Raw genomic sequence first — 27,467 nt, forward strand, 5'->3', positions numbered from 1 at the left:
GATTAAGTTTCTACAGATGCACCAATGACAAAAACGACAAAAACAAACACCCCTCCCTCTGCCCCGTCAGGGTCTGCCTGTGTTTCATCGCCCCATTTTCTTTTTCCACAGAGCTCATTTGTAATGATGTTCCTCACCAGCACACATCCCTGCTGCCTTGCAGCGCTGTGCCTTTATCGGAGGCTGTCATTTTGTTGCCGGTAGTTATATAAGACGGCTCCATATTAGGAGGAATAGAACTGTGTGACTTGTTATTGTTCAGTCATATGACTGGTTTCCTCATGTGGATATTTATTCATGGTTGAAAATAACAGCCCCTGAGTGTATGTGGAGTTACAGTGACGTAAATAATTGGAAAAAAAATGCTTTATGTGGACACACAACATATGACACCATTTAGAGTCTGTATTTAGAGCAGAAAATCGTCACGCTTACAGTTGGCTTAATACTGCAGAACATGTGTTCAGTGTGTGTGTTTACCCTTGGCTTTCATTGATCAGAGGGACACCTGGCAGTCAGGATATCCCCCTCACACACACGAGAGCATCCCTTGCTCCTCCCACGCACCTCCACAGGTTCTGGACCAGACCGCACGACTATCAGCTGCCATAACTCTCGTGGTTTCATTACTCCAAACAGCGAGAGGTCCTGAAGTACAGTGTATTTTAAAATGGACCTGCCATCTGTTCCTGCACCGGTGCCAGGAGAGAGACTGTGACTCACTTATAACATGCATGTTGATGTCAGAGAGGGAGCTAAAAACTGCACTGTGTCACCATGCCTGGGTTTATTTTTTATTTTTTTTAGATGTATTTATTATCAGGTAAGAGGCTTCTACTTTCTGAAAGAGGCTTTTCAGTGACCTCAAGCGCACCTGCATCATTTTAATGTGAGTCTGGGAATGATCAGGTATTTGATAGCTGGGCTCAAGAAGTATGACGAGAGTCAGAAACAACAGTTCCTATTATTCTTCAGTTAGTTTGACGCAGAAGCAAAAACATTTTTTTTTTTTTTCCCCAAACTGAACAGTTACAGTCAGTTTAGGAGTTTAACTCAGCTAACCTCCCCAACACCCTCCAAGAAAACCAGACAGAGAGTAACAGAGGAAGGTGAGAAGCAACGGGTCGCTGCCTGCATTTTGTGAACTAATTGCTGCTTCATCTTATGCAGCAAGGTGAACTTCACTGCAATAGTAATTTTGCTCACTAAAACATAACAGCAATGAGATAAATTTGACGAGATCACAACTCATTTAGTCAGTTTGTCAGCTATCATCACCCTAAGTCTGACCTAAGTGAGAAAAACACTTCCAAATCAAATATTTAAATATCACACATTTGGGTTATGCTATGATATTAAAGTAGGATTTGAAAAATTCACAATATACGTGAGACAAAGGTTTGTTACAAATTGAAAACCTGTATTGTGCAGACAATAAATAGTGCTTACAAAGGGATTTTGTCTTGTACACAGACAAGGTTTCTGTTTAACAACATTTACACTGTTGATATGAAATTTATCATCAACTGAATCGGTGAGACTCAGACACGGATTGGGGATGTGACTACTGAAACTGGAGTGGGACTGGTCGACTTGGTCACATGCACAGCCCCCCCGCCCGCCGACCCCCCTTTGGCATCAAAAAGGATGCCTTTCAAAACAGTCTGTTTACAAAAAGAAGTCTTGTCTATGGCGAATCCATAACCTTGATTCTTCCCACTCCTCTGACAGGGTGAGGTGAGGGTTAAGGAGATGTTCCTCTGAGCAGGAGTGGAGCTTGCTGCATGCATCCCCTTCTACGGGCAGATCCATTTCTAGAGACATAGCCTCCAAGGTTCGCTGGACCCAAATATCAGGACACCCACTGACTGTGGGCCAGGGCGCTGGAAGACTCTGCGCAAGGTCTTCACTGACAGAACCAGGTATAAGCAACTCTTCACAGAAGAAACCTTGCTAAGGCCGGTGAAACCTGCAAGATAAGAAACAGGAAATTGTAAGCGTGGGCTAAAAACACTCAGATAGTAGTGTTTCATCAATCAGGAGTCCTATTATTAGCTCAGTGGGCAGTGCTCCTTAAAAATGGGGTCTTGCGTAAGCACAACCCTAGATAATTCAGTTTTTTTTTAGCTACAGCCACTCTTGACATAAGCAAAACGTAAGCATATGTGTTGACATTCATTACAGCGGCGTGGTAGTGGAAAAGGGTGCAACTTTTTCATCTCAAGAGGCCTGGATGCAGCTAAATTTAAGCTTTGCTCCGCAGGGTGTGTGCTCATTGAGGTGAAATTGTTAGATAATACACCTTTGAGTGTTTGTGCAAAGTCACAGTGACCCTCCTGGAGATCATCTGCCAACGAAAAAGAGAGAGACGAGCGCACATGCTAACCTCGTCAGATGCTTGCTCGAAGAATGAACTTCCATCTCATTGCTTTTGAACTCGTTCAGCTCCTTCCGTATCGCCGCCTGCGGAACAAGAGCGACATCAAGTGTGAGCCCAGGTGTGCCTCCTCACACACTGATGCAGTCACTCAGGAGGTAAACGTTGTGAGAGCGGAGAAACATCTGTTGTTTAGGTGCAGATTACATAAATTTGGCTGGGTTTTATTTCGGGGGGTGAACCACATCCAATCTAATCTCGTTTCATCATCATATACTGAATGAAGTATGACAAAAGGGATAATGTGACTAGAATCTTTTCTTATCATATCACATCATCTAATCATTTCTAATGCTTCACAGCAGCGTATGACTACACTTCCTAAGGATGTATTTAATTACAGTTGCATTATCTGGACCCATGGAAGCATAGAGTGGATAGGTGGATTAACCAATTAAAAATGTTCATATTTATTTGGCCAAACACTGACACTGGCAGGAGCTGATTCATTTTTTTCTTAGCCATTAGCTACCACAACTAACACTGTCTGATACAGATCTTACAGTGCTGTCTGAAATGTCTACCCACACAACTGGATAAGAAAAACATTTTTTGCACCACTTCCATTTCCTTTATGTGGAATTGAATGCAATGCTTTTCTAGGCTTTTCATTGACCTGACTATAATCTGGAAAGAGGGCTTATATGACTCATTTTCACAAAAAAAAGTTTGAGTTTGAATGTTAAAAAGCCTGTGGTGCTGAGCCATCATAAAAAAAACAAAAAAAAACAGAGAGGGATTTTCAGCTACCTTGTCAGCAGCTGACAGTCTGGTCCAGGGCTTGTCAGCTCGCCTGTCATAGTCCTGAGCTTTGGCCACTTCCACATAGTCGCTGAATCGAATGAGGATCTTTCTGTCCCGTAGCTCATCCACTGTCGGCCGCTGGTTCAGCTGGAAAGTCAAGACTACTGTCAGCGGCAGCTCTGGTCAGCTTATCAATGCAATTTAAGAGATTGGCAATAGAGAACAGCAACAGAGGCCTAAGGTTCTGTTTTGACTGGCCCACAGTCCGTGTGTGTGTGGGCTTGTGTGTCACCCCAGTGTGGGATTAAATTAATGACACTTTTAGGAAAAATCAAACCAAATCAAAGCTGTCGCTTACCTTTCTGTTCAGCCGCTGTTTGATTTCCCTCCTCTCCTCCTGCTCAGTCTGGTCATTTCTCTCTAATGACACAACAAATTATGAATATTAGCATTGGGCTGGACAGTTGCTGATGTCTGGTATTGACAAAAAGTATACTAGGAACAGAGGCAGGCTGCAGCAGAGCTGAGGACAGGAACAATTCTGGATGAGGGCTCAGTGAGTCCGAGAGTGAGACACAAGCAGATTAGGACACTAATAGGATTTATCTTTATTAGATACAGCAGAACGATCACTGGATGTCACTTCATTTATTTTTAATCTCTCTCTCTCTCTCTCTCTATCATTTCATCCAAAATATATTTGGTGAACTAGTTTGGCAGCTTACCACATGGCTGCCACCTGTCCCCGTCTGAGTGTATTTCATCCTTTTTTTTGTACAACAGGAAACACTTGTTCAAATCAGCTGCATTTTTGTTAAAATGCTTTGTTAACATATTTTGCCGGTAGATCAGGGGCTGTATCTTGATGGCAAAGGGGTTGTGTTTATTTTAAACGCATGTGTCTGTGGAGAGAGAGGCAGCTCAAGCAGACAGCTGCTCAGGGCTCACAGGTGGCCCGTCTTAATCGGGAGACACAGACCAGTAAAACAAAGGAGGGACCACCGTGGCTCTTTCATAACTGTTTCACTTTTTTCTGCACTACATTTTAACAATGTGTAACACTGTGATCTGACACCTTCTTCGAGAAGAAACCGTGCTCTCATAGTGTGGAAGAGTCAACAAGGTATATGAAAATACAATCAAGTCCCCAGAAACAAAAGGTGATTTAAAAAGATGTCTGATTTTGACATTGAATTTAGAATAGTATAATATATTTAAGTAACCTCAATTTTGGCATGATGAACTGTTTATCACTTTATTATCTCTTATTATCTATTGCTAAGTTTTGATTGATACACACTCTTTAAATACATTTTAAAAACATTTTTATTTTTATATTTAAAGTCTTATTTGGAATCTCCACTTAGCTCACATCCCCGTTCTCCAAACTCTTTATAGAGATAATATATATATACTTAAAAGAAATGATCAAAAATGAAATAAATAAATTGTAGTCATTAAGTATATAACTCAAATAATTCCTGGTTGGAAATGGATATTTATTTATTTGGGATTAAAGAGACTGAATGAGGTTTCTGAAGTCCATGCTAAATGTGTTGGTAGTTATCCAAGTTATTTTGATTAGATTTAGATTAGATTTGAGGATATAAAGCTCCACGGATGCTTGTTCTACTCACGCTTCAAGATGTTCCGACTCTCCAGCTCCTCCACCGCCGGCCTCTGGCTCAGTCTCCTGCGGAAAAACACCAGAATTACGTTTTGGACCATCTTTTTTCTCCCGCGTCGCTCCTCCAGCCACGCTGGCACAAAGTCTTTTGCAGTCTCTTCACTGCTGCCACTAGCACTCCGGGTGCCTGAGCCGGCGCGCACACCGCCAGGATCCGCACATCCAAAAGGCAAACACCGCGTCCCACCTCGAGTCCAAAGAGCGGCAGGTTTGGGTGTTAGAAGATTTAAGGCTCCACATCGGGAACAAAAAGTCAGGCTGCGCGTCTTGCAGTACGCGTCAGAGCCAGGTCAGAGGAAGTAAGATAAAGGGAGACTTTCCCTGAAAATCAGACTGTTTTTGGATGTTCCAGGAAAGAAGTTTCGAGCTATGAGCGGAGGGCTGGGTTCCTCTCCGAACAGCGCTGACTGGTCTGAGTGGTGCAGCAGCGCCTGGCTCCTATTTACCACACGCCCAGTGCTAATGTGAAGGGGTGGGACTGAGCAGGAGATTCCCTACGTACGCACACACTCACTGAACTCACACTGAACTGCTGCAGCAAAGGGAGCTGCTGGACTGCCATGGAAAAACTGTTTCAGAAGAGAAACAGGTTTAAAGATGAACCCACCCTAAATGCATATGCAGTTTGTACAGAGTCATGTGGTCAAACAGGAACTATAGAGCATACTGAGCCCTTAATGTTCATGTATTAAGCGCTTACAGCTTTGGGGCAGGTTGGTAAAACCAGCTTTAGCCCTTTTCACTCCTCAACATTCCACATTACCTGAATTTGAAGATTCCTCGCAAGACTTTCCAAGATATATCTCCACCTCTCCATCTCAAATGCCCACTGACGCTAAATTTGTCAGACAAGGGAGCTTATTCCTAAAAACAAAGCCTACATACTCACTCACTGGAAATACTTTACTCTGATTCTGTTAATTTTTATTTTTTTTTAAAAAGACTACGTTATATTATTTGTCATTCCTTAATCCTAAAAGGTTATGAGTTAAGGGCCAAATGGATAGTGATGACTTATAATGCAAGTCAGAAACTTCATTCAAGTAGGGACAAAGGAGAGAAAATAATAAATGCTGTTCACAGTTCTAACCAGCACAGTCATTTATTATTATTTTTTTTTTGTGGCCAGTTCTTCCCTAACTAAATAATAGCAGAAATAAAAACTGCCACGGAGCTGCTATGGAGAAACAGCTAAAAAAAAATAATCAGCCAAATCAATGATATCAATATTCACATGAATATTCTCAGTTTTCTAATTATTCTGACTTCACATGAATGTATAACAAGTAAAGCTGTTGAGCCAGGCTTTACTAAAGCTAAATCTATTTTTAAGAATCAATATCAACCATCGGTTATACAGCTAGTTATTCCTCAAAACTAAGGCATTTTTAAAAACAAGCTAAAGTCAAACTCGAGCTGCTGTAAGTACCTTAAAGCTACTTTTCTGCCATTGACTATAATTTAGTCACACATACATTTAATTCACTGGCTGTAAATAATTCAAAATCAATTCTATTCTTACAGAAACTAGTATAAATGATCAGGGAAGCCAGAAGATTATATTGTATGCAGTTTCTCTAATGCAGTATCTGCAGATTTTATCATCATATTACAGTGCAGGTTATATCACGATTCACCAGCCATTTTTTCTTCAACTGCTGCTCTTTGCATTTGTGGGGCAGAGCTGACAGACTATCCAGCTTCCTGAAGGGAAAAGAAAAGTAGCTTTATTGGGCAACTCCCCCGAGGTAACCAGGTTAAGATGCATTAATGTGTTGCTGAACACTGTATGAGTGCACAGGACAAACGTTCCCTGAATAAAGAGAGCTTAAAGAAAGACAGCCTGTCACGACTCACTTACAAAAAAGAAAAAGCTCATAATAAAATTCACTTTCATATTTCAAGGGACAATGATCAGATCACAGTGTATTCACACTCTGTTTGGAGACGCAGCAGTGACACGCCAGGTGAAAATGAGATCAGATGTTGTTCTGAGCAGCTCAGGTGTTCTGAAGTGCTCATCGAAAAAAAAGGGGCATTATATTTTCTAGGAACACCGTGTCTTTCTCAGCAGAACCTTCACATTACTGAAGTGGACAGACATCTTACATCTGGGTTCACAGTGGGGTAACGTGGCACCATCTTTAAATTGCCAAAATGATGAAGCACTTGCTGTCCCCTGAAACTACTCTCCTCTTATCCAGTGAGAATAAATGTGGAAGCATTTTTGCCGTCAAGGCAACTAGGCTTTAAAAATTTAAAATGCGCAGTGTACTCTTTCACATCACAAAAGCATTTTTGTGATTTTTATTTTCATGCCTTGTTTATGTTTTCTGCTTTTAACGACACATTACCACCTCCAAATGCTGATCAGCTGAATGGACTAAGAGCGGCAGAAAACCACTCGTAAAAATGGCTTATTTTGTTTTTGTTACACTCACTGTTATGTTTGGTGACAAACATAATAATGTAAGTGATATTTAGTTTCCAATCAGCTAAGCAATGACTATGACAAAGATAAAATAACGGAATATCTTTTATGAGAAGCAAAATTTAGTTTACAGCAGTGAAAATAATGACAGGGAGGATGGTATCCAGACTGCAGGTCTAAAATAAGCCCCCTGTCCTGTGACAGCTTCAGCTGTGACTGGGACCAATGAGGGCTTACAAAACCGGACCACACAAATGGCAATATTGAAAGCCAAGGGGAGTCAATGTGCTAAATGGAGCTAGTGGGATATGTGGTCTGCTGGAGAAAACAATTCAGGTCAACAGCATTTGCCTCAGTTCACTGGCTAAATCAAATCAACTGCAACCAAACAAGCTGTATAAGATATATTTTACATTAGACATCTTCGGTGCTGCGGATTAAGAGCAAACACAAAAGCCAAATACCTTAAAAGCAAGAGTGAGTCAGCCTATTTAGTTTTTCTTTTGCCAAACAGTTCTGATGGGCCTTCACTCACTGCCTCATACAGCGATCTGCACTTAATAAGAACTCACCCACTCTGTTTGGTCAGAGGTAAAAGTTCCTCGTTTGTTGGAGAACTCGCCAGCATGTCAAAGCAATGAGGTGCATGTAAGAGCAAGGGCTGATGGGAATGTCAGCCCATAAAAAGTGGAAGAGAATGGGATGAGTCAGGCGCCACGGGCCAGGCAGTGGCCTGCTACTGCCCACTGAGGTGTATCCTAATCCCTCGCTTCATCCCCTCAGTGACAGAGCCTGAGGACGGCAGTGCCACTGTCGGATATGAAATCTGAGAGAGCCCACAACGGCCCAGGGGACAGGGGGTTTGTTGCCAGGAATAATTAAAGGAACCTCCTTTAGTGGTGGACTACCAGAAGCTCACCATTTACGTAACGTGGTTATGATTCAGGACTTGGTGTGTGTAAGTGTTGACCTGGATGTCTGCCACAGTTTCTAGGTCATACGAATATGAAAGAGTTGCTTTAGGAAAATGCTGGTTTGAATATATATTTTTGAGATCAGACCCTAACCCTAACCCTAACGACCCCAATAGATAACGCAAATGTCTTCGTTTGAGTACCTTGTAAACCTGCCTTTCAAAGGCTTGCCTTGCTATTGATGATCTAAGAATGGGACACATTCAAAGACTCAGACATGAAACCAAGAATCGTTTCTTTATCTAGCCAGTTGTTTGTCTCCATGGCGCTGCCCTTTACCGCAGGTCCACAGATCAAGCGGAGGTTCATGTCTGGGTCTTGAGCATCCTGCTGGGAGCACAGTGTGGAGGCGGCAACTTCAAATAGCATAGCCCCACTTCGAACACTACAGGTTACTGTGCTCCTACCATCAACTGCCACACTCCAGAAAACGCTACAGGTTATGGCACATAACCTTTCACCATAAAGACATTTGAGCACGGAAAATATAGCTATCGGGCGGCACAGTGGAGAAGTGGTTAGCACTGATGCCTCACAGCGAGAAGGTCCCGGGTTCGACTGGTTCCTTTCTGTGTAGAGTTTGCATGTTCTCCCTGTGTCTGCGTGGGTTCTCTCTTCATTGGTGATTCTAAATTGGCCGTAGGTGTGCATGTGAGTGTGAATGGTTGTCTGTCTCTCTGTGTTAGCCCTGTGATAGACTGTCCAGGGTGTACCCCGCCCCCACGACCCTTGACAGGAATAAGCGGGTACAGAAGATGAATGAATTTATGACATATAGCTATCAGGCAGATTTTCAAATTTAAATCCACCAATACCTTTCAGACGAAAAGTGTGCTTTTCAGCCCAACATATTTAAAGTGTGTAAATCTGAAAACACGGACTGCCATTGTAGTTTGTATAGGAAAAACTGAGTAAACATGCTCATAATATGTAGAACATTTACGATGTCCACCATCTTAGTTTAACACTTGGCAACTTTTGACAATTACTACAAAACACATAGTACAGGATAGGAATCCCCCATGTCTGCAGGAGTTTAGATACCATACATGGTTAAAAAACATTTGGTCTATCTACAGTATTTAGTTGATGTTGACAAAATAATGTTTGCACATGTTAGCAATCCATTAGTTAGTTATTAAGTCAAAAATCTTCACCTCCCGGTGTCTCTAAGGTAAAAGTCAATAAGATCCCTTCTTTGGGGACCATTACAGCTTCAACTGTTTAAATCAACTGGTGGACAGGTCAACAAAGCAGTCTACGTTAAGTGTCTTTTCCTTTCAAAGAACACTAACTGCCCTGAAACAACTAAATGAAGATTGTATCCAAAAAAGGTTCAACAAAGGCAACTGGACTTGTAGAGTTTTTGAGGAGACGTTTCACCACGTTTCACCACTCATCCGAGCAGCTTCTTCTTGAAGACCATATACCATGACCTGGATGACTGAGAACCTTCACAGACATAAATGAAGATTGATTTTCTAAAACAGTGGACATCCATTAGCAAACACCGCAGATGTTTAAAAATCAATTTTTGATTCTGTTTGCATAATGAATGCTCTTACAGTCAACTAGTACACCACAATCAATGCTGGATATGTACAACTGCTAGTCTAGAACATACAGTACATCATACTGTATCTGTTTGGTTACAGGCTAAGTAATGTTATGTGGGCGACAGAAAGACAAAATTAGCCACACGCTGTATGTCATGGGTCACGTCTCTGAACACTGGTGATCTAACCCTAATTCAGCATAGAGGGAAGAGAAAAACAACCACTGTTCAGAGAGGGTGCAGATGCTTAGAGACTTTTGACATTTCAATTAGAGGGTACTCACGGCAAGATCCCTCGAAAAAAGCCATTGTATAACATTAATTACTGCCTGTGCGACAGAGATGGTCTAAAGTGGTGACAACATGTAATTAGGAGATTTTGCTTCATGCCATATACAGTATGTGCAGGCTGTTTCATCCGGTGCTTACGTGTCTCCAACTGCTTCACAATATCTGCCAACTCTAGCCCTGTAGCAGCAGTGATGCCTGGCTGTGATGCTGCTCACTATGAAGCCACGAATAGAAACTGGAGATGCACATCCTGTGAGAAACATCTCTCATGTGAATCCACAAAGACGAAAACTACACACTGTCTTCATTATTTGAATTCTCAGCTGACTACAGACATGTTCCCACCTAAAGCAATGGATGGGTCAGCTGGTTTCAAACTAAGTACTTTATTTAAAAAGAATAAAAAAAGCAAAGGATTTCAAATTTGTAACCATGAACAGCAGCACACTGTGACAAACATTGGTTTTACTGCAAATTAGTCTACACACACACACAACTGATGAAACCAGTTCCACATTAATTACACTGAGCTTTTGGGTCATTGTGGGAGCAATGTCTAAGTTAGAACAGCTTCTATCTCCCTTCAAAGCAAGCAGAAGGACAGTTCTGCACGACAAAGGACACTCGAGGACATTAATGCACTCTCTTAGAAGAAAATATATTCCTTCTAAGTTACCTTCGAAAGGTCTTACTAACATAAATACATAAGCAGCTATATAGAAGAAAAGAAGCTCCAACACTTGCCAGGCCTTTGTCGTGTCCAGCATGACTGTGCTTTTCAGTGTTGTGAAAGCTGAGCACTCAGACATTTCACATTTTATGAACATGATCACTTGCTAGTTGACTTTTCTTACCCATGGGAAAGTGAAAAAAAAAAGAGGGAAGGGATCCCGAGCAGAGCATCTATTAATATTTAATCTCTGGTGAAACGCATTATGAAACTGAAAATATTCTCAGTCACAAGGAAAAGCAACCATCCGCCATCTGACAGCCTTGGTTGCCTGGAAACTGTCACTGTATTGAATTCAGAACGTAGTAATATCACTGAAAGGAAGGTCCTTTTATGTCAGTAAGACAGTCAGTATAGCCCCAGCTTGCTTTAGTTTGGGCACTTTAATTTTTTGTCTCCGTGGAGCATTCTTTTACAACGATCAAGCATAACATTGTGTAGGTCTCCTCTGTGCCTCCAAACCAGTTGTGACTCATCAGAGAATGGACATGGGCCTTCTGAGGGTGTCCTGTGGTGTCTGGCAACAGAATGTTGTTAGTTGGGGGCTTTGGGTCCTATGGGTTGAGGGGAGGGGCCTCTGTGGATCATCCCACAGATACGTGATCAGTTTGGGATCTAATGAATTTGGAGGCCAGGTCAACACCTTGAGCTGTTCTTCATGTTTTTTTTTTTTAGTTGTTCCTCAAGTGTTTTTGTGTGTGTGCCTGTGTCAGGCTGCATCCTGCTGGGGATGGCTGCTGCCATCAAGGAGTGTTATTGCTATGGGGTGGGGGTGCCTGGTCTGGTCTAGGTGGGGGCTACATGTCTACATAACATCCACATGAATGCCAGGTCCCAAAGTTTCCCAGCAGAACATTGCATTGTCACAAGATGGTCAATGTTATTTACTTCTATCAGTGGTTTTAATGTTATGACTGATCAGTGTATGTTCTTCCTGTAAATCTAACTGTTCAGAGTCACAACTGGTTGTGTTTAAACTCCAAAGACTGGAATTCCTTCATTCTCATATTGCTACACTGCAGTCAGCTGCTATGTGGCCAATGCAATTCTCAGTTATTTATAGCAGTCTTGAACAGCAGCTCTGGTTACCCCACACTGATTCACTCTGAGTTGTGGTGTCAGCAGAAATTGGTCTATAGGCCACAAATATACAATTATTGGCTGCTCCACGGCTCAGCACACAGCAAAATACAAGGAAAATACTGAGTAGATCAACCATCACTGCTAAGTGTCTTCCTTCCATTCCTTTCTCTTCCTTTACCATAGCTCCTGTCTCTACCTGCCATATGACACTCTAAACACAGCTGACATGCTCTGGAGTTCAATCTAAAGGGACATTTCATGAGGCAGACCTGGAAGCACAAATAATCTTGTCAGTTAATGAGCAATGCTGCAGAGAAACATCAGCTTACTGCAAATTTAAATGGCAAAGAATGCATGGTAGAAATGTAAATAATGGTCTTTTTCATGAATTCATTTTACAAGGCTTTCATCATTTAGTTATGTCAGTAAACCTCTACAAATCGGCTTATCTTGATATCTTCATACATGTATGTCTAGACAGAACCTGGAAGGTCAGACAAGCTAATCTTGCTGAGCCCTTTCGCAAATGGAACTATGTACAGTGCTGGGTTCAGTCATTGGTGTAACATAGTGGATTTTGCTCTTCAACCTTTGGACTCTTATGTGGTGTGTAAAAAATAATGTAAAGATAATGTAAAGAATGTGTGTAGCACTCCACCACCCCAGGAAGGCATTGATAACGTCCAAACGGTGGCTGTGATCTCATTCATTCCTACAAGCTGATGATTGATTGAAAGCTATGACTGATACAAACCATTTTGTAACACACACCTTTTCAAACACACGTAAGAACATGTAAGATTGCTGGCTTAACGATATCTTTTTGTTGTCGGTAATAATACCTCTACTACTAGACTCCTTGGTCTCTGTCTTTAGCTCCACTCTCTGGAGTTGAATTCACACAGTGGCTATCTCTACCACCAAACTTTGGCTGTAGGAGCTGAACCGCCACTACAAGTCAATTCAATTCAATTTTATTTATATAGCGTCAATAACAATACAAATCGTCTCAAGACGCTTTACAAAACCCGGCCTGAAACCCCCAGAGCAAGCCTGAAGGCGACGGTGGCAAGGAAAAACTCCCTTTTAACAGGAAGAAACCTTGAGCAGAACCCAGCTCATATGGAGGGACCCATCTGCCTAAGGCCAGCCGGGTACAGACAGAAGAAAGAGAGAAGAGAACAGCAGGAGGAACGAGATAAACATACATCTGTCATAGATACATACATCTGACTAAAGCGTACGTGTAGAATCTAATGATGATACAAATACAACATACAGCTGATGATAAAAGAGGAATCATATGCAGGTTGGAGAATTAGACACTAAACTATACCTTTATATCTGTTTATCCTTCCTTTACATAATTATTGCCAGTCTTTCAGTCCCTTTGCATGGTCAATCACACGGCCATCACATGAAAACATCACATGTAAAAGCTAACAAACAATAGATTTACACATTCTAAAAAACAGCAGCCTCTTGTGATGCTTCTTTTATTGCATCAGATGCATGATCATTACAGCTCCACTGAGGATCAGGAGAGTTACAGCAATATCTCAGCAGCGTTATAAAGGAAGGTCTATAGTGTCACATTTATGTGATGATGTCCTCAGCTAAGGGCACAAGAAGATGACGCCTGCATTGAGGCCTGTAACATAGGACAGAGACGGGGATATGGATCTTTGCAGTAAACTGTGACCATCCCCCCTGATGGTTCAATCAGAGGGGAACGGGGGGAAGAGAATGCAATCTCTCCATCAGCAGGACTGGGACAGTGGAAAGGGAAGCTAGACTGTGACGTAAATAGAGCATTGATTATGGGTGCCACTGCACCATTCCACCAGTGAGAGCTAAATTTAGAAACAGAGGGTTCCCTTCTGCTATCCAAGGCCAGCCTAGTGCTCTGCATTCTGCTGCAGAGTTGTGCACTTACAGTAGGTAATGGAAATCAATGCAACATATCATGGTAACATATCTATGTGTTGCATCACAGCGGAACATACAAGAGCACATCACTAACATGTGTGGTTGTGTGTTTACTATTTGGAGGCTGATTTTAAAAGATATCTTAAGATCTGTTCTTAAGCCTATTTTTAGTACCTATTTACAGAAAGGGTACACAACTCCCTTATTCCACAATTCAGTCACATATCCCTCTCTTCTGGGAATAGTGGAATATCTATTCCATCTAATCCAGCTTTGTCACTTGAGAACAGAAGAACTCCTGCCAGTTCTAATAGTAATGGCACTTTAATATCAATGGAATCACTACCTTACATGCCTGAATATGCATGTCAGTGCATTTTGGCAAGAAATCACCAAACAGCACCAAACAAAATGATGTCATTGCATGCTGAAAGCAAAAGATTACACAAGTGAGGAAGCTGGAAAAAATCTGCAGTTTAAATCAATCCACTCTTAAATTATAGGTGAAATGAGCAACTTTGCTGCCATGCTTTGTTCTGCATTTTCCACCATTCTGACTTGTTTCATCCACGTGGCAATGGTGGCCGAGGCTCATGGACATTGCAGTACTTGGACCTGTCAATCACAGCAACATTTCAAATAATGGGCAGGCACAACCTAAACCTATAAAAAACTCTTTTATTTTTAGGGAGCACTTAACATGCTCCCTGTAAAACAAAACAACAGTTTTAACCCAGGTGAATGCCTCAGCATCCAGCTGCCTGGCATGTTTGCTATGCTCTGCACACAACTCAAGGTGAGAACGGCTGATTGTTCTCCATCTGTTATGAAGGCTGTTCTGTTCCTGATGCTGCACAAACAGCTGTGCTGCCCAAGGCCCTTCACAGCACTCAAATACTGCCACGGCAGAACACAGAGTGCTAGCCACCTCCACAAACACACATTCTGTTCAATTCAGCACGACTTGTTCAATGAGATTCAACAAATTTCAGTATGATTCATTCAGTGTGTATAGAACCACTGGTACAGGATGGATGTTTACAGAGACGGCCTAGGAGAGAGATTTGCTGCCTTTGTGTGAGCTGCCAGGAGGGCCTCATCATGTCCTCCATGTGGTCACCAGGACAGAGACGCCGACAGACAAACACACGGTGCCATCACCCCAAACAATGGCATGCCTCAGCTGTCCACAACCCTGACTCAGATAACGTCGACGACTCTTGTTGACCAATCAGTCCTGCACTCAGTCGCAGCCAGAGCGGAGCACCCGTGAGAGCCAAGCCAGCCTGCAGACACAGCGTCTGGCTGTGACACTAACCCAAAATCCCTTCTGGGTTTTTATGGTTTCCATGTGACACTTCTTGCACAGAAAAACTTCAACTATCTCAGAAGTCCATCATCTGTCTTCTAAATCTTTGGACAGAAAACTATGATAAATTCATTGGTAGCTTTTGAACTGGCTATTGAAACACCCATAAAACGAATGAAATATATATCCGATTTCACTCTTGATGGCACACAATCATGTTCCTTAACAGAAGAAACCAAATTACTTGTGTAATCATAGTCAGGTTTGATCGTGGTTAAACTGGATGGAGATGCAAGACTCTTAGGACACAGCAATGTGACTCTTTTGAAAGTACAAGGCCTATCCTGCTCATCAACACCACAATGACTAATGGTGCAACAGTGTCTTCAAGAACTGTGCGTCGGAAACTTGGAGAAGGACTTATTGGCAAAAGCAGTAAAGAAACCATTATTGAAAGAGAACATTAGAGTGAAATGAATGAAATTTGCAAAACAACACAATAAATGGGCAAAGGAAGATTGTTAAAAAGTGTTGTGGACTGATGAGTCCAGGTTTGGACAGTCTGGCAACAAGCGAAGAGTGTATGTTCGAAGGAAGGAGGGGTGGAGATATAAAAATGTGTGTCTCTTGCCAACAGTTGAACACAGAGGGGATAGTATTATAGTGTGTGGGATGCCATTTCAGCCCCAGGAACAGGTGACTTAGTGAAAATGAATGGCATCATGGATAAGAAAGTATACCACAACATTCTGGGGAGGCATCTGGGAGTCGTCTTATTGGGCCTGAATTTATTTTCCAAGAGGACCCTAAACACTCTTCTAACTATTGCCAGAGCTACTTGCAGCAGAAGGAATCTGCTGAAACTCTGAAAATGATGAACTGCCCCCCTCAAAATCTGGACCTTAACCCCATCGAGCAAATTTTGGGCAAGTTGGAAAATAAACTATATAGATATATTGTACATTCAAAGGAAAGCCTTTGGTTTGAGATGCAGAAGGCTTGGGGTAACATTAGTGTGGAAGTTCTCAGGAAATATAGAGTTGCAATCAAAATTATTCAACCTGTTAAATCCCACATTACTTCCTATCTGCATCTTGTGATGTCATTGCTTGACCCTTTCCCTCCATAAGAAACAAAGACTTTACATGTGAGTGCATCATAGACATTATTCATGCTTGTTTGTGAATTTTGTATTGAAGTATGGATTCCAATAATAACATTTTTGTTCTTTATTAAATTGAGTGCAAAATTAGTTAAATTGAGATTACCGTAAACTGGATGCATAAATGAAGTGGATTAAAAGGTAGACTTATTTGTTATTCTTTAAAAGATTATTTATGATTGTAATGTTTATTTATCCTTTCTGTATAGGAAAATCATCCACAAATCAGTTTTGTAAATAAACCTTGAAACTGGCAAATTTGGATCCTGTGTTTAAATGTGCACCCTACAATAGATGTTCATACACCCCATCCATCATCTACACAAGCTACTGAGCTTTTCACACAACCCCTACTGCAAATTATGTTTATTGGCAAAATCTAAGTTGTAACAGTTGTTGCAATAAAAAAAAAAAAAAATCAATGAAGAACAATTCAAATAGCTCAACGCAGCTTCCTTTCCAGGCCATCAAAGCAGCTGCCTTCAGCAGATGAGCTTCCAGTGTTTGTCACCGATAAAAGCTGACAGGCAACTTGACTGGGTGGTTGTCAAGATGCAGGCTGGAGGACTGTCTGGTCAAGACTGAAGGAACTAGGCTACAGAGCCAATTGCCAACATCTGCTGTATCGAGAGCATAAACAGCGTGGCAATTCACGAAGCAGCTATGTATCCTTCATCCATCACATGATCATGACACATGATCATTGATGAGGTTAGGGTTAGGGCACTTCCTGTCTGTCTCCACACTTTTTATCTCTTTGATGAAGGTTCATTTTGGTCTCATCTGTCCATAAAACTTTTCTAACTTGTGTTAATTGTGAAAATGCAGTCAAGCCTAGGGATCCTTCAACGTCGTTGCATGGACCCCTAAAAAATTGAGCTTATCAATACTGTAGGCTGCAGATATGTATAGCCTATATAAATCGGCACCGTCAATAGTACTTAATAGTACTTCACAGCGTGTTATTAGTAGCCGGGATAAAAAAAAAGTATATCTCCAAAGCCTTTTCCGTGTATAGCAGCTAAAGGTCTAATAACTTTAGACAATGAAAATCACTAGCAAATTGTTGATGTGCAGCCTCCTTCTCTCTGTTACCACATGACGTTTGGTGAAGTTGTTAATTGTCGTTGAGAGGATTTGGACTGTTCTGCTAGCATAAGTGGATGCCTTTTCATATCTTTGTGCATTGCAGTAGTTCTTTTGCTATATTTCAGGACTGACATGTCACGGCAGTATGGGCTTCATCTCTGAATTATTTCCACACACTTGATGAACTGCTGCTAGTTTGCTGCAATGACCCACTGGGCTCCTCACCTGTCTTCTACGAGGCGTCCGTGTTGTTATTGTCACGTGATCGGCGACTAGTTGACTTCCTGCTTCAAGTGTCATGGCACAGCAGTAAAGTCGACTGGTCGATTAGTCGGCACAACCCCTAACCAACAGGCCTCTCAGGCCCCTAACTAAACTGGCCTCTCAAACAATGTTCTGCCGTCAGCTGCAGTTGTTGCATCTTGTGAACTTTCTGTGGTTCTACTTGGTCACAGATGGTCACCGTTAATGTTCTGTTGTTCATGTTGGTGTAGGTCCACGGGCTACCAATGCAAACTCAACAGATGAAAAGACTGAAAAGACTGAAGGCTAGACACCTACTTATGCCTTTGTATATTTAAGTTAGGACAAACCAGTGTCAACCGTTGTCATTGGTGTCAAATTTAAATGCCTAAAGTAGCAAAAACATCACATTTTACTAGTGAAGTGCAGTTTGGCACACTGTAGAAGTTGCAGTCAAAAAACTAATCACTGCAGTAATGTAAGACATTGAATGAAATGTATGGCCAGCAGGGAACATTGCTCACAACAGACTGCCTGCTCTGACCTCTGTCCTTACTCATCTCTGTGTACATACTCTATTGTCCATAACCCAACATGCCACCATTACAGTACCCTCTAATGACACATAATTGATCACCTCCTGTTTTCATTATGCAAGACTACTGGAGAGTTCACTTTACATAAGCAGCACTATGGTGTCTCACCATAATACCCCCTAGAGACGAAAGGCCAAATAGTTTCAAATGTCCATTCTGGAGCGTTCACTAATAACGTTCATGATGTCTTTAGCTCACATGGAGCAAAGCATGCTGGGAACAACTTTGGTTTATGATAATGTCACATATATGAGACATGCATCGCGACTGCTACTATCCAGACTGATGCACAGCAATTCTGCCTTGGGTAGGAAAAGGCACATGGAGGAGCACGATGCCAGGCTCAAAGAAGCTCACGGACAGTCTTATTCAGACTGAATGTCATCGGGCCTTACTCATGTCTCACAGTAAGGTTACAAAGCGGGGAGCAAATGGCTTAGCTGTAAATTAATTAGGCTTCATCAAATGCTCGCTGGCTTGTTTTCCTATCTGTGTGGTCGGACAGGAACGGAAATCAGCTCTCTTTCTCTCTCAGATCAAAGTCTTCATGTCTCTAATTAGCTGCTTTGACCTGTGATGGTGCTGGGTATGTAATAAAAAAAACCACACCCAGGACACTGTAGGTCACTGGTTTCACTGTGACTGCAAAAATTATGTAATGATACATAATTAGACTCTAACTCTACAGAAATACTATTTCAGATATCAGTTAAAACTGTTACTGGTGCAAGTATTTCCCAGACTGTAATGTAGTAATGTTTAAAAGAACACTTACTCAAGCGGTTCCATCTTTACATTTTACTTCGATTACAACATAATTTTTAAAACTTATTTTCCCACATTTTAACACTTATAACTTCACTTAATTTATCAGATAACTTTACTGCTTACATTTCAGATGTGTGGCTCCCTGCTAGCAAACAAAATCAGAGTCTGATGGTGCTCGGCACACATTCTCAAGACATAAAAAAAAGAGCAGAGTCCTCCTCTGCTCATGCCGCAAGTCGTTCTGCAGCCTAGTACAACAGTGAAGTAAGTACCTTCACCTGCACCTTTGATGGGTCACTGAATGTTACTTTAGCTAATGCAAGTGCACATATTCTAGACAGGTAATGGTCTGTCTGCTTTCCACCAAAGGCAACATTGTGTAATAATAGTATTCTTTTGGTAGACTTGGGCTAGTGCAACAAGGTAGCTATCAGATACCAGGAAATGTCACAACATGCTACACTGTGTCATGGATTTTAAGTTTCAAATTAATCTGAAATAAAAATCTCAGTCCATGTATGTTTGATATTTGGTATTTCTAGTTCAAATGTGTTTATACTGATCTTAATTAGATGTTACCAAATGCATATGCAATGATCTGTCTTTTCTTACGAGGAGAATTCAGTCAAAGACCCCCCAGTTCTTTTGAGCTGAGAGTGGTTTAAGGTAATGATGCATGTGAAAATGCTAATTAGGTCGGGAGTTTGTTTGTCACATTCTGAGATTAATCTGGGAACAACAGTTTCTGTATCAACCAGTCGAAAGCAGGTCGACCTCGAAATAAAGTACTCAGAAGAATTTGGCTCAAAGTGAGGTATGGCTAACAGACTATGATCACAATTGCCAGTATTAACAGAGAACAATTAAATGTGTTAATAATGCACAATGGGAAAAGTGCAAAAAGCCACATAAGCGGCATTAACTATATCTGTGAGACCAAAAAGTCAGTCATTCACTTTTATCGTTCAGCTTTGACACTTGACCGTCTATTCCTAGAAAGGCAGCCACCGTGTAACTCTAGTATTAACTACCTATCAGCACAAACAATAAATGTAGTACTGCGACTATGTTTCCAGAGGAGTGAACCTTCCTCCTCACACTCTGAACATTGCATAAGCCTACAAGCACATGCTGCCATTGCACTATACTGTGAAAATAAATAAAAAATCTAATTTGATTGTACTGGTAATCCACATTTGTAATCCTATTAAAGCTGCCATAATAACAGCATATTGGCTTTTACGTAACGCAACATGTACGATTATGCTCTGTTGCATTCCTCCTCTGCCTTTCAGAAAATCTTGTTCCACACTCCAAAAATTAGACCACTTGACCCAGAAAACAACAAATCTAAGAAAATATGAAGAACAAGAAGAGAAAACAAATGTTCACTCTTCATGCCAAAGGAAACACTGCCGTTTCTGATCACAGGGCTACAATAAAATATGAATTCATATTTCTCATAACTTACCGTGCCATTGCATTGACTGCTTATTGTGATGTGCTGTTCTATCAGTGAAATGTGTGTCGTTATTCTGCCTGCATAGTATGGAATACAATACATTTCGTGAGTACTGAATACTGAAGCCATCCTATCAAATGACCATGGAGTTTCCTTAACAGGAGTCTCAACGAAACTGATCAGCGTTACGAAGGTACAATTCATTTTTGAACCACTGAGGTAGATTACACAGGATTTAGCCTGTGCAGTTTGTTAACTATTTAGGTGCAGTTAATAATGAAGGAACACAATGTTCTAAGGGAACTAGGCCCTGAGGTGATAATGAAGAGGATTACCGAAGGTCCCAACATGGCTTTACACCATTTCCTTTACAATAAATCTGTGTGATGTGAATGTACAGTAGACGTGGTAATAGTATTTTATATTTACACTGTATCATATTATTACATGTGGTGTAAAAAGTGTGAACCTGCAGACAGATATGGGCTTGTTGGCACAGTTAGCAGCTAAAAAGACAAATATTACGGAAAACTCCAAATGCTAATTTTAGCTACATGCTATATAGAGTGAGAAGATGAGACTGATATTAGTCCCATGTCTGCTGGTTAAATACAGCATTGAACCGTGGTTTGCTCTCGTTCAGTCAAGAGATCTTATTAACACCTTTAAAGCTCTGTAAATATGCTGTATTGTGTGTGTTAAGAGTGTACACGAACAAAAACGTAGCCATTTCTTCTGTGTTTTTTTTTCCAGCTAGGTTTGATACCTTTATGTCTGTAGGGACACTAAAACCAGTATGCCCACCAGGGGTCGCGTTAACCGAATATTTTCAGTCATTGACCGCTTTTTTAAAACGGTGACGGAAAAATCTGAAGGCCATCTGTCATTTTGACAGATTGCAATTCACACCCCAGACCACTTGGTGGCGAGTGAGCATATTAACTGGCTCTTGTCTCTCTTGATTAGTAGTGTAAGAGTCAGTTTCGTTTATCTGCCGGCCGAGTGAGTGGCTGCTGACTCTTGGTTAAGCAGGGATCCATGAGCAGTGGTTATGAGTCGGTTAAGTTTCGTTTCTCTGCGTATTGTGCGTAAGTGTCTGAGTGCCTTAGTTTGCTAGTGGTCAAGTCGGGTAGTATGTTTTGATTCTCTGCTGAGTGAGATGTAAAATGTTTGAATGGTGCAGTTTATTGATTATATATCAATCAAACATGGTAGGACTCAATCGAGCCGTTAAATAGACTCTAGATTCATGATTCTTGAGTTGTCTTTGATGGCCGGCCAAAGATTCGGCTCATATAACTGCGTTTTTTTTTCCACCGCTACTGAATATTAATTGAAAATTAATGAAAATTAAATGCTACTGAATGTCATTATTATCATTTAAAAAAAATAAATTAAAGTGACGGGTAAAAATGGGTTATGATGGAATTTTTATGACCCTGTCACTCAAAATGACGAACAACGAAAAAGTCTAGCGCAACCTCTGATGCCCACTAACCATATACCATATTTGCAACTTTGCTGCTGAACTTTGAATACAACGGGGAAAAAAAGTTTAGTTGGTTCACAGCAACCCTCACAGCATGTCGGCACACATCATATAAATATTGTGAGCAGTACATTACAATCGTCATCTAGGGTAAAACCTTCTGGGATTTGTTAGGGATAATGAATGGGAAAGGGTGAAAGGCCAACATACAAGCAAAACAAAAGGTGTGGACAACTGTGATGTTGAGTGATGAAACTGACATACATGGGGCACAGCATGATGGGAGGGGTTGGGGTCAGATGGAGAGGGGGGGCGTTGATCTGGGTCCACACAGAGCGACTCACTTGGCCAGCTTCATCTCTATCTGCTGGCGGATTTCCTGCCGCTCCTGGTCGCTGCGGACGGGGAAGATGTTGCGGTCCTCCAGCTCCTGCTTGCTGGGCCTATTGCGAAGCTTTACAGCCAGCAGCTCCTTCCTCATCCTGCGTGGGAGGGTCCCTGTTGTTGAGCACAAATTGGGGTCAGTAATGACACAGCGGTTTTTCGAGCTGTCACACTTAGTTCTCCAGATAAACCCAGTGAACTGATGTTGATCACAACACAGTGTGCTTTAGTGCCTTTTCAAAGACCAGAGAGACAACAACATTTTTAAACTGATGAGTTTTATTATTAGTATTACTAGTGCAGTGCCCGTCGGAAGTACACTATATTACCAAAAGTATTCGCTCACCTGCCTTTACTCATTCTATGAACTGAAGTGCCATCCCATTCCTAACTCATAGAATTCAATATGATGTCGGTCCACCTTTTGCAGCTATTACAGCTTCAACTCTTCTGGGAAGACTGTCCACAAGGTTGAGGAGAGTGTTTATAGGAATTTTTGACCATTCTTCCAAAAGCGCATTGGTGAGGTCACACACTGATGTTGGTCGAGAAGGCCTGGCTCTCAGTCTCCGCTCTAATTCATCCCAAAGGTGTTCTATCGGGTTCAGGTCAGGACTCTGTGCAGGCCAGTCAAGTTCATCCACACCAGACTCTGTCATCCACGTCTTTATGGACCTTGCTTTGTGCACTGGTGCACAGTCATGTTGGAAGAGGAAGGGGCCCGCTCCAAACTGTTCCCACAAGGTTGGGAGCATGGAATTGTCCAAAATGTTTTGGTATCCTGAAGCATTCAATGTTCCTTTCACTGGAACTAAGGGGCCAAGCCCAGCTCCTGAAAAACAACCCCATACCATAATTCCTCCTCCACCAAATTTCACAGTTGGCACAATGCAATCTGAAATGTACCGTTCTCCTGGCAACCTCCAAACCCAGACTCGTCCATCAGATTGCCAGATGGTAAAGCGTGATTCATCACTCCAGAGAACGCGTCTCCACTGCTCTAGAGGCCAGTGGCGGCGTGCTTTACACCATTGCATCCGACGCCTTGCATTGCACTTGGTGATGTGTGGCTTGGCTGCAGCTGCTCGGCCATGGAAACCCATTCCATGAAGCTCTCTGCGTACTGTACTTGGGCTAATCTGAAGGTCACATGAAGTTTGTAGCTCTGTAGCAATTGACTGTGCAGAAAGTCGGCGACCTCTTTGCACTATGCGCTTCAGCATCCGCTGACCCCTCTCCGTCACTTTACGTGGCCTACCACTTCGTGGCTGAGTTGCTGTTTTTCCCAAACGCTTCCATTTTGTTATAATAGAGCTGACAGTTGACTGTGGAATATTTAGGAGCGAGGAAATTTCACGACTGGATTTGTTGCACAAGTGGCATCCTATGACAGTTCCACGCTGGAATTCACTGAGCTCCTGAGAGCGGCCCATTCTTTCACAAATGTCTTGTTTCACAGTCTGCATGCCTGAGTGCTTGAATTTATACACCTGGGGCCAGGCCAAGTGATTAGAACACCTGATTCTGATCATTTGAATGGGTGAGCGAATACTTTTGGTAATATAGTGTATGTATTCCTATAGTGGGAGCCTACAGGTGCTGTGTATGAGGATTAGTGGAAATATTAGAGCGGAGAAAACCTATTTTACCGATATATTTTACATTTCTTATCCAAACAACGTCAAACTTAGCAATGCACATCTTCGTGCCCGTAGCGAGACACCTGCCCAGTTTCAAATCAATCGGGCCAACGGTTCGCGAGATATGCGTGCCACAGACACACACACACACACACACACACACACACACACACACACACACACACACACACACACACACACACACACACACACAGACGCTTCTTGATTTATAGATAGATGGCGGACTACATGCTAGTTTTCCTGCCGGAGAAGATATTGAGCCTATTAGGGTTACCAGGGCAAAATATAATTTCTCCTTGAGTTTGGTTTCTTCTAAAGCCGATTTGTAAACAGTGCTCAAGATTTGTGCGCATGCTCCGCCTCTTCCTCTCCGTTTTTGGTGAATTTCTGAAAGTGGCTGTTTTTGATGCCATGGCAACCGGAGTAGTGGAAATATTAGAGCGGAGAAAACCTATTTTACCGATATATTTTACATTTCTTATCCAAACAACGTCAAACTTAGCAGTGCACATCTTCGTGCCCGTAGCGAGACACCTGCCCAGTTTCAAATCAATCGGGCCAACGGTTCGCGAGATATGCGTGCCACAGACAGACAGACACACAGACGCTTCTTGATTTATAGATAGATTATTATTACATATCTGTTTTTTTTAATGGGATGAAGCTACTGGACAATGAATTTCCCTCGGGATAAATAAAGTATTTATCTATTTATCTATCTGAATACCTCATTCTTTTATGCAGACCTCTGTCTGCCAAAGTTATGTCAAATAACATGGTGACCATGAGAGCACAACACTTTTCAGACACGCCGGAAACCATGGATTGGATTAAGGTCTGGACTCTGAATCTTGGGGAATTAACATTGTTGCTTTAAGGCCATTCTTGTGGAGCTTTATCTTCTTGTTTGGGCTTAACTGGCTGGAAAATACTGTTCACTTTCACCTTACTGTAAGTATATACAAATATTTTCTTTGATTTTGCCACAGCTATACTACCTTAACTTGCACAGGAGGTCAAGCTTGAATGACGCATCAGCACAGCAAGATAAACACAAAAGAGTTTTGAGTCAACATCTAGCTCAATAAGAACTGTCTGTATTTTTCTCATTATGTAAAGAGTTCTGAAACCTGCTCTGGTTACATTGATTAATGATTGTCCTACCCTTCTTCTCCTTCAGTGGGACAATGCTGTATTTTATGGCACAAACCCTCAATGTGTGGAATTTTCTCTGAATGTAGGGATGTCATACTGATCTATGATTTGACGGACATGGCCAGACTTTAGGGGGTGACAGTCACGACAACTAGAGTTGCAACAAAGGCCTAGTGAACAATGGACGAGGTCCTTTTGACCATACACAGAGCGTCACTAAAAGTGGGAGTTAAACTGACTCATACAGTATGTCATACATACACCAATCAGCCATAACAATAAAATCATCTGCCTAATACTGTGTACGTCTCCTCTGTGCCTCCAAAACAGCTGTGACTCTTCAGAGAATGGACATGGTCCTTCTGAGGGTGTCCTGTGGTGTCTGGCAACAGAATGTTGTTAGTGGGGTTCATTGGGTCCTATGGGTTGAGGGGAGGGACCTCTGTTGATCAGGCTTGTTCCAGATCATCCCACAGATACTTGATCAGTTTGGGATCTAGTGAATTTGGAGGCCAGGTCAACACCTTGTGCTGTTCTTCATGTTTTTTTTAGTTGTTCCTAAAGTGTTTTTGTGTGTGTGTCTGTGTCAGGCTGCATCCTGCTGGGGATGGCTGCTGCCATCAAGGAGTGTCATTGCTATGGGGTGGGGGTGCCTGGTCTGGTCTAGGTGGGTGCTACATGTCTAAGTAACATCCACACCAATGAATGCCAGGTCCAGAAGTTTCCCAGCAGAACACTGAATTGTCACAAGATGGTCAATGTTATTTACTTCTCCTGTCAGTGGTCATAATGTTGTGGCTGATCAGTGTAAGTTCACATACTATAAAATCTCACATATGACCTATGACCCTGACATTCATTCATTTCGTAAATCTCTTTTCATTCAGTTACTATCCCATTACTATCTCTGTAGCTAACAGATGTTGGTATCACATCACCCTTGTGTTGCTGGCATGCATGTCTGTCAGATGCATTATGACGCTACAAGTCCACCCTTTTAATGTTTGTCCCTTCAGAGTCGCAGACATTTTAACAGCGGGCCGTTACGCAACAAAAACCCACATGAATGGCCAAGAATTAGGCCAACAGAGCAGATGTTGATGGGCCGCTGAAACTTAACACCAGCAAGTCTGCTATTCATCATTGCTGTAAATCTCCCTGTCATCCTCTCACTGTAAACAAACATCAGCTGAGATTATGCCGTTTCATTATCCCCTGACACGGTGCCCAGATTCTGGTGGCTTTATACATCAAGAGGCAGGTAATGGTAAAGCAAATATTACACCACATGTCCACTGTCAGCAGACCTACCAGAGATCACAGACTCATTCCAGCTGTCCTGGTCACTCAGGTATGCGTCCAACCGGCAGTTCTCCTTGTTCTCATCAGACTCCTTCTTGCTCTCCGACTCCCCAGGAGTGTCCCTCTCTGTACTGGACGTGCGAGACAGACGGCCATCCAGCCTGCGCTTCGGAGACGGGCGTGCTTCCTTTGTCTGGAAACTGAGATCATACGTCACAACACAGGCCTGTCAATTACAACCTGGGTAAAGGGTTTGTGTGGTGACTGAGATACAGTGTGGCATGAATTTCAGAGAGCTTGCTGAGTGGTTAAAAAGCTTAAAACAATAAAATCCAAATACATTTTTGTTTTTCCACAAACAGGAACAGTTTAGGCTGTGTCTTCCTTGCTATGAACACAGCCCAGATATTCTTATAATCTAGATGGGACTTCTTGTATCTACAACATTACAAGTCAATGTAAGCAACTGTGGTCATGACAGTGAATCCAGCTTTAATAACTGGAAGTAAAGAGAGAGTGAGGGGATGACCAAAGTGTAAATCTTTGTGAGGTTTCTTTAACTACCACCAGACCTTAACTCAACTTTGTGAAGTAACTGCATTGTGTAAAAGACACTCTACTGACTCAGGGCCGTCCATGTAATCTGCAGCCTGTAGCTTTCAAAATCCAGACAGAAGAGACTTAAAATAGCTTTAACTTAATCTTGTAAGGCCAAGTAAGGGTCCCTCTCAGAATTAAAGTGAGAGATCCTCTTGTTCATCAACAGTCCTACTCTAATGGTTACTTACTGTTGTCATAGTTAATGCATTAATAGTGCATTTGCGCCAATTCCTTTTAATGCCATTATTTTTTTGCATTGCACGTTCACACGTTTTATTATTATGACATCAGCGCAAACCATTTTTTGGCAAATAAGAATGCGTTAAAAGCAGTCTGAAGTCCAGTCAAAGTGAATTATTTTAACCTGCAGGACAGTTACATACATT

At 41.9% G+C, this 27,467-nt stretch overlaps 1 protein-coding gene across 2 annotated transcripts in view; it reads right to left on the reverse strand.

The window, feature by feature from the left end:
* Positions 1-1,029: 1,029 nt before the first annotated feature.
* Positions 1,030-27,467, reverse strand: part of phactr3b (phosphatase and actin regulator 3b) — a 34,234-nt gene continuing 7,796 nt past the window's right edge. For both annotated transcript variants that reach the window (XM_084542619.1, XM_084542620.1), the window contains 7 exons: positions 26,491-26,681; positions 22,324-22,477; positions 4,819-4,874; positions 3,540-3,601; positions 3,188-3,328; positions 2,387-2,463; positions 1,030-1,969 (listed from right to left, as the gene is read on the reverse strand). In XM_084542619.1, the coding sequence (XP_084398745.1) occupies positions 1,954-1,969; positions 2,387-2,463; positions 3,188-3,328; positions 3,540-3,601; positions 4,819-4,874; positions 22,324-22,477; positions 26,491-26,681 (697 nt within the window). In that variant the 3' untranslated portion in view covers positions 1,030-1,953. The remainder of the gene's footprint in view (positions 1,970-2,386; positions 2,464-3,187; positions 3,329-3,539; positions 3,602-4,818; positions 4,875-22,323; positions 22,478-26,490; positions 26,682-27,467) is intronic.

This window comes from Chelon labrosus (genome assembly GCF_963514085.1).
Source record: "Chelon labrosus genome assembly, chromosome: 4".
In the NCBI taxonomy this organism is placed as follows: Eukaryota; Metazoa; Chordata; class Actinopteri; order Mugiliformes; family Mugilidae; genus Chelon; species Chelon labrosus.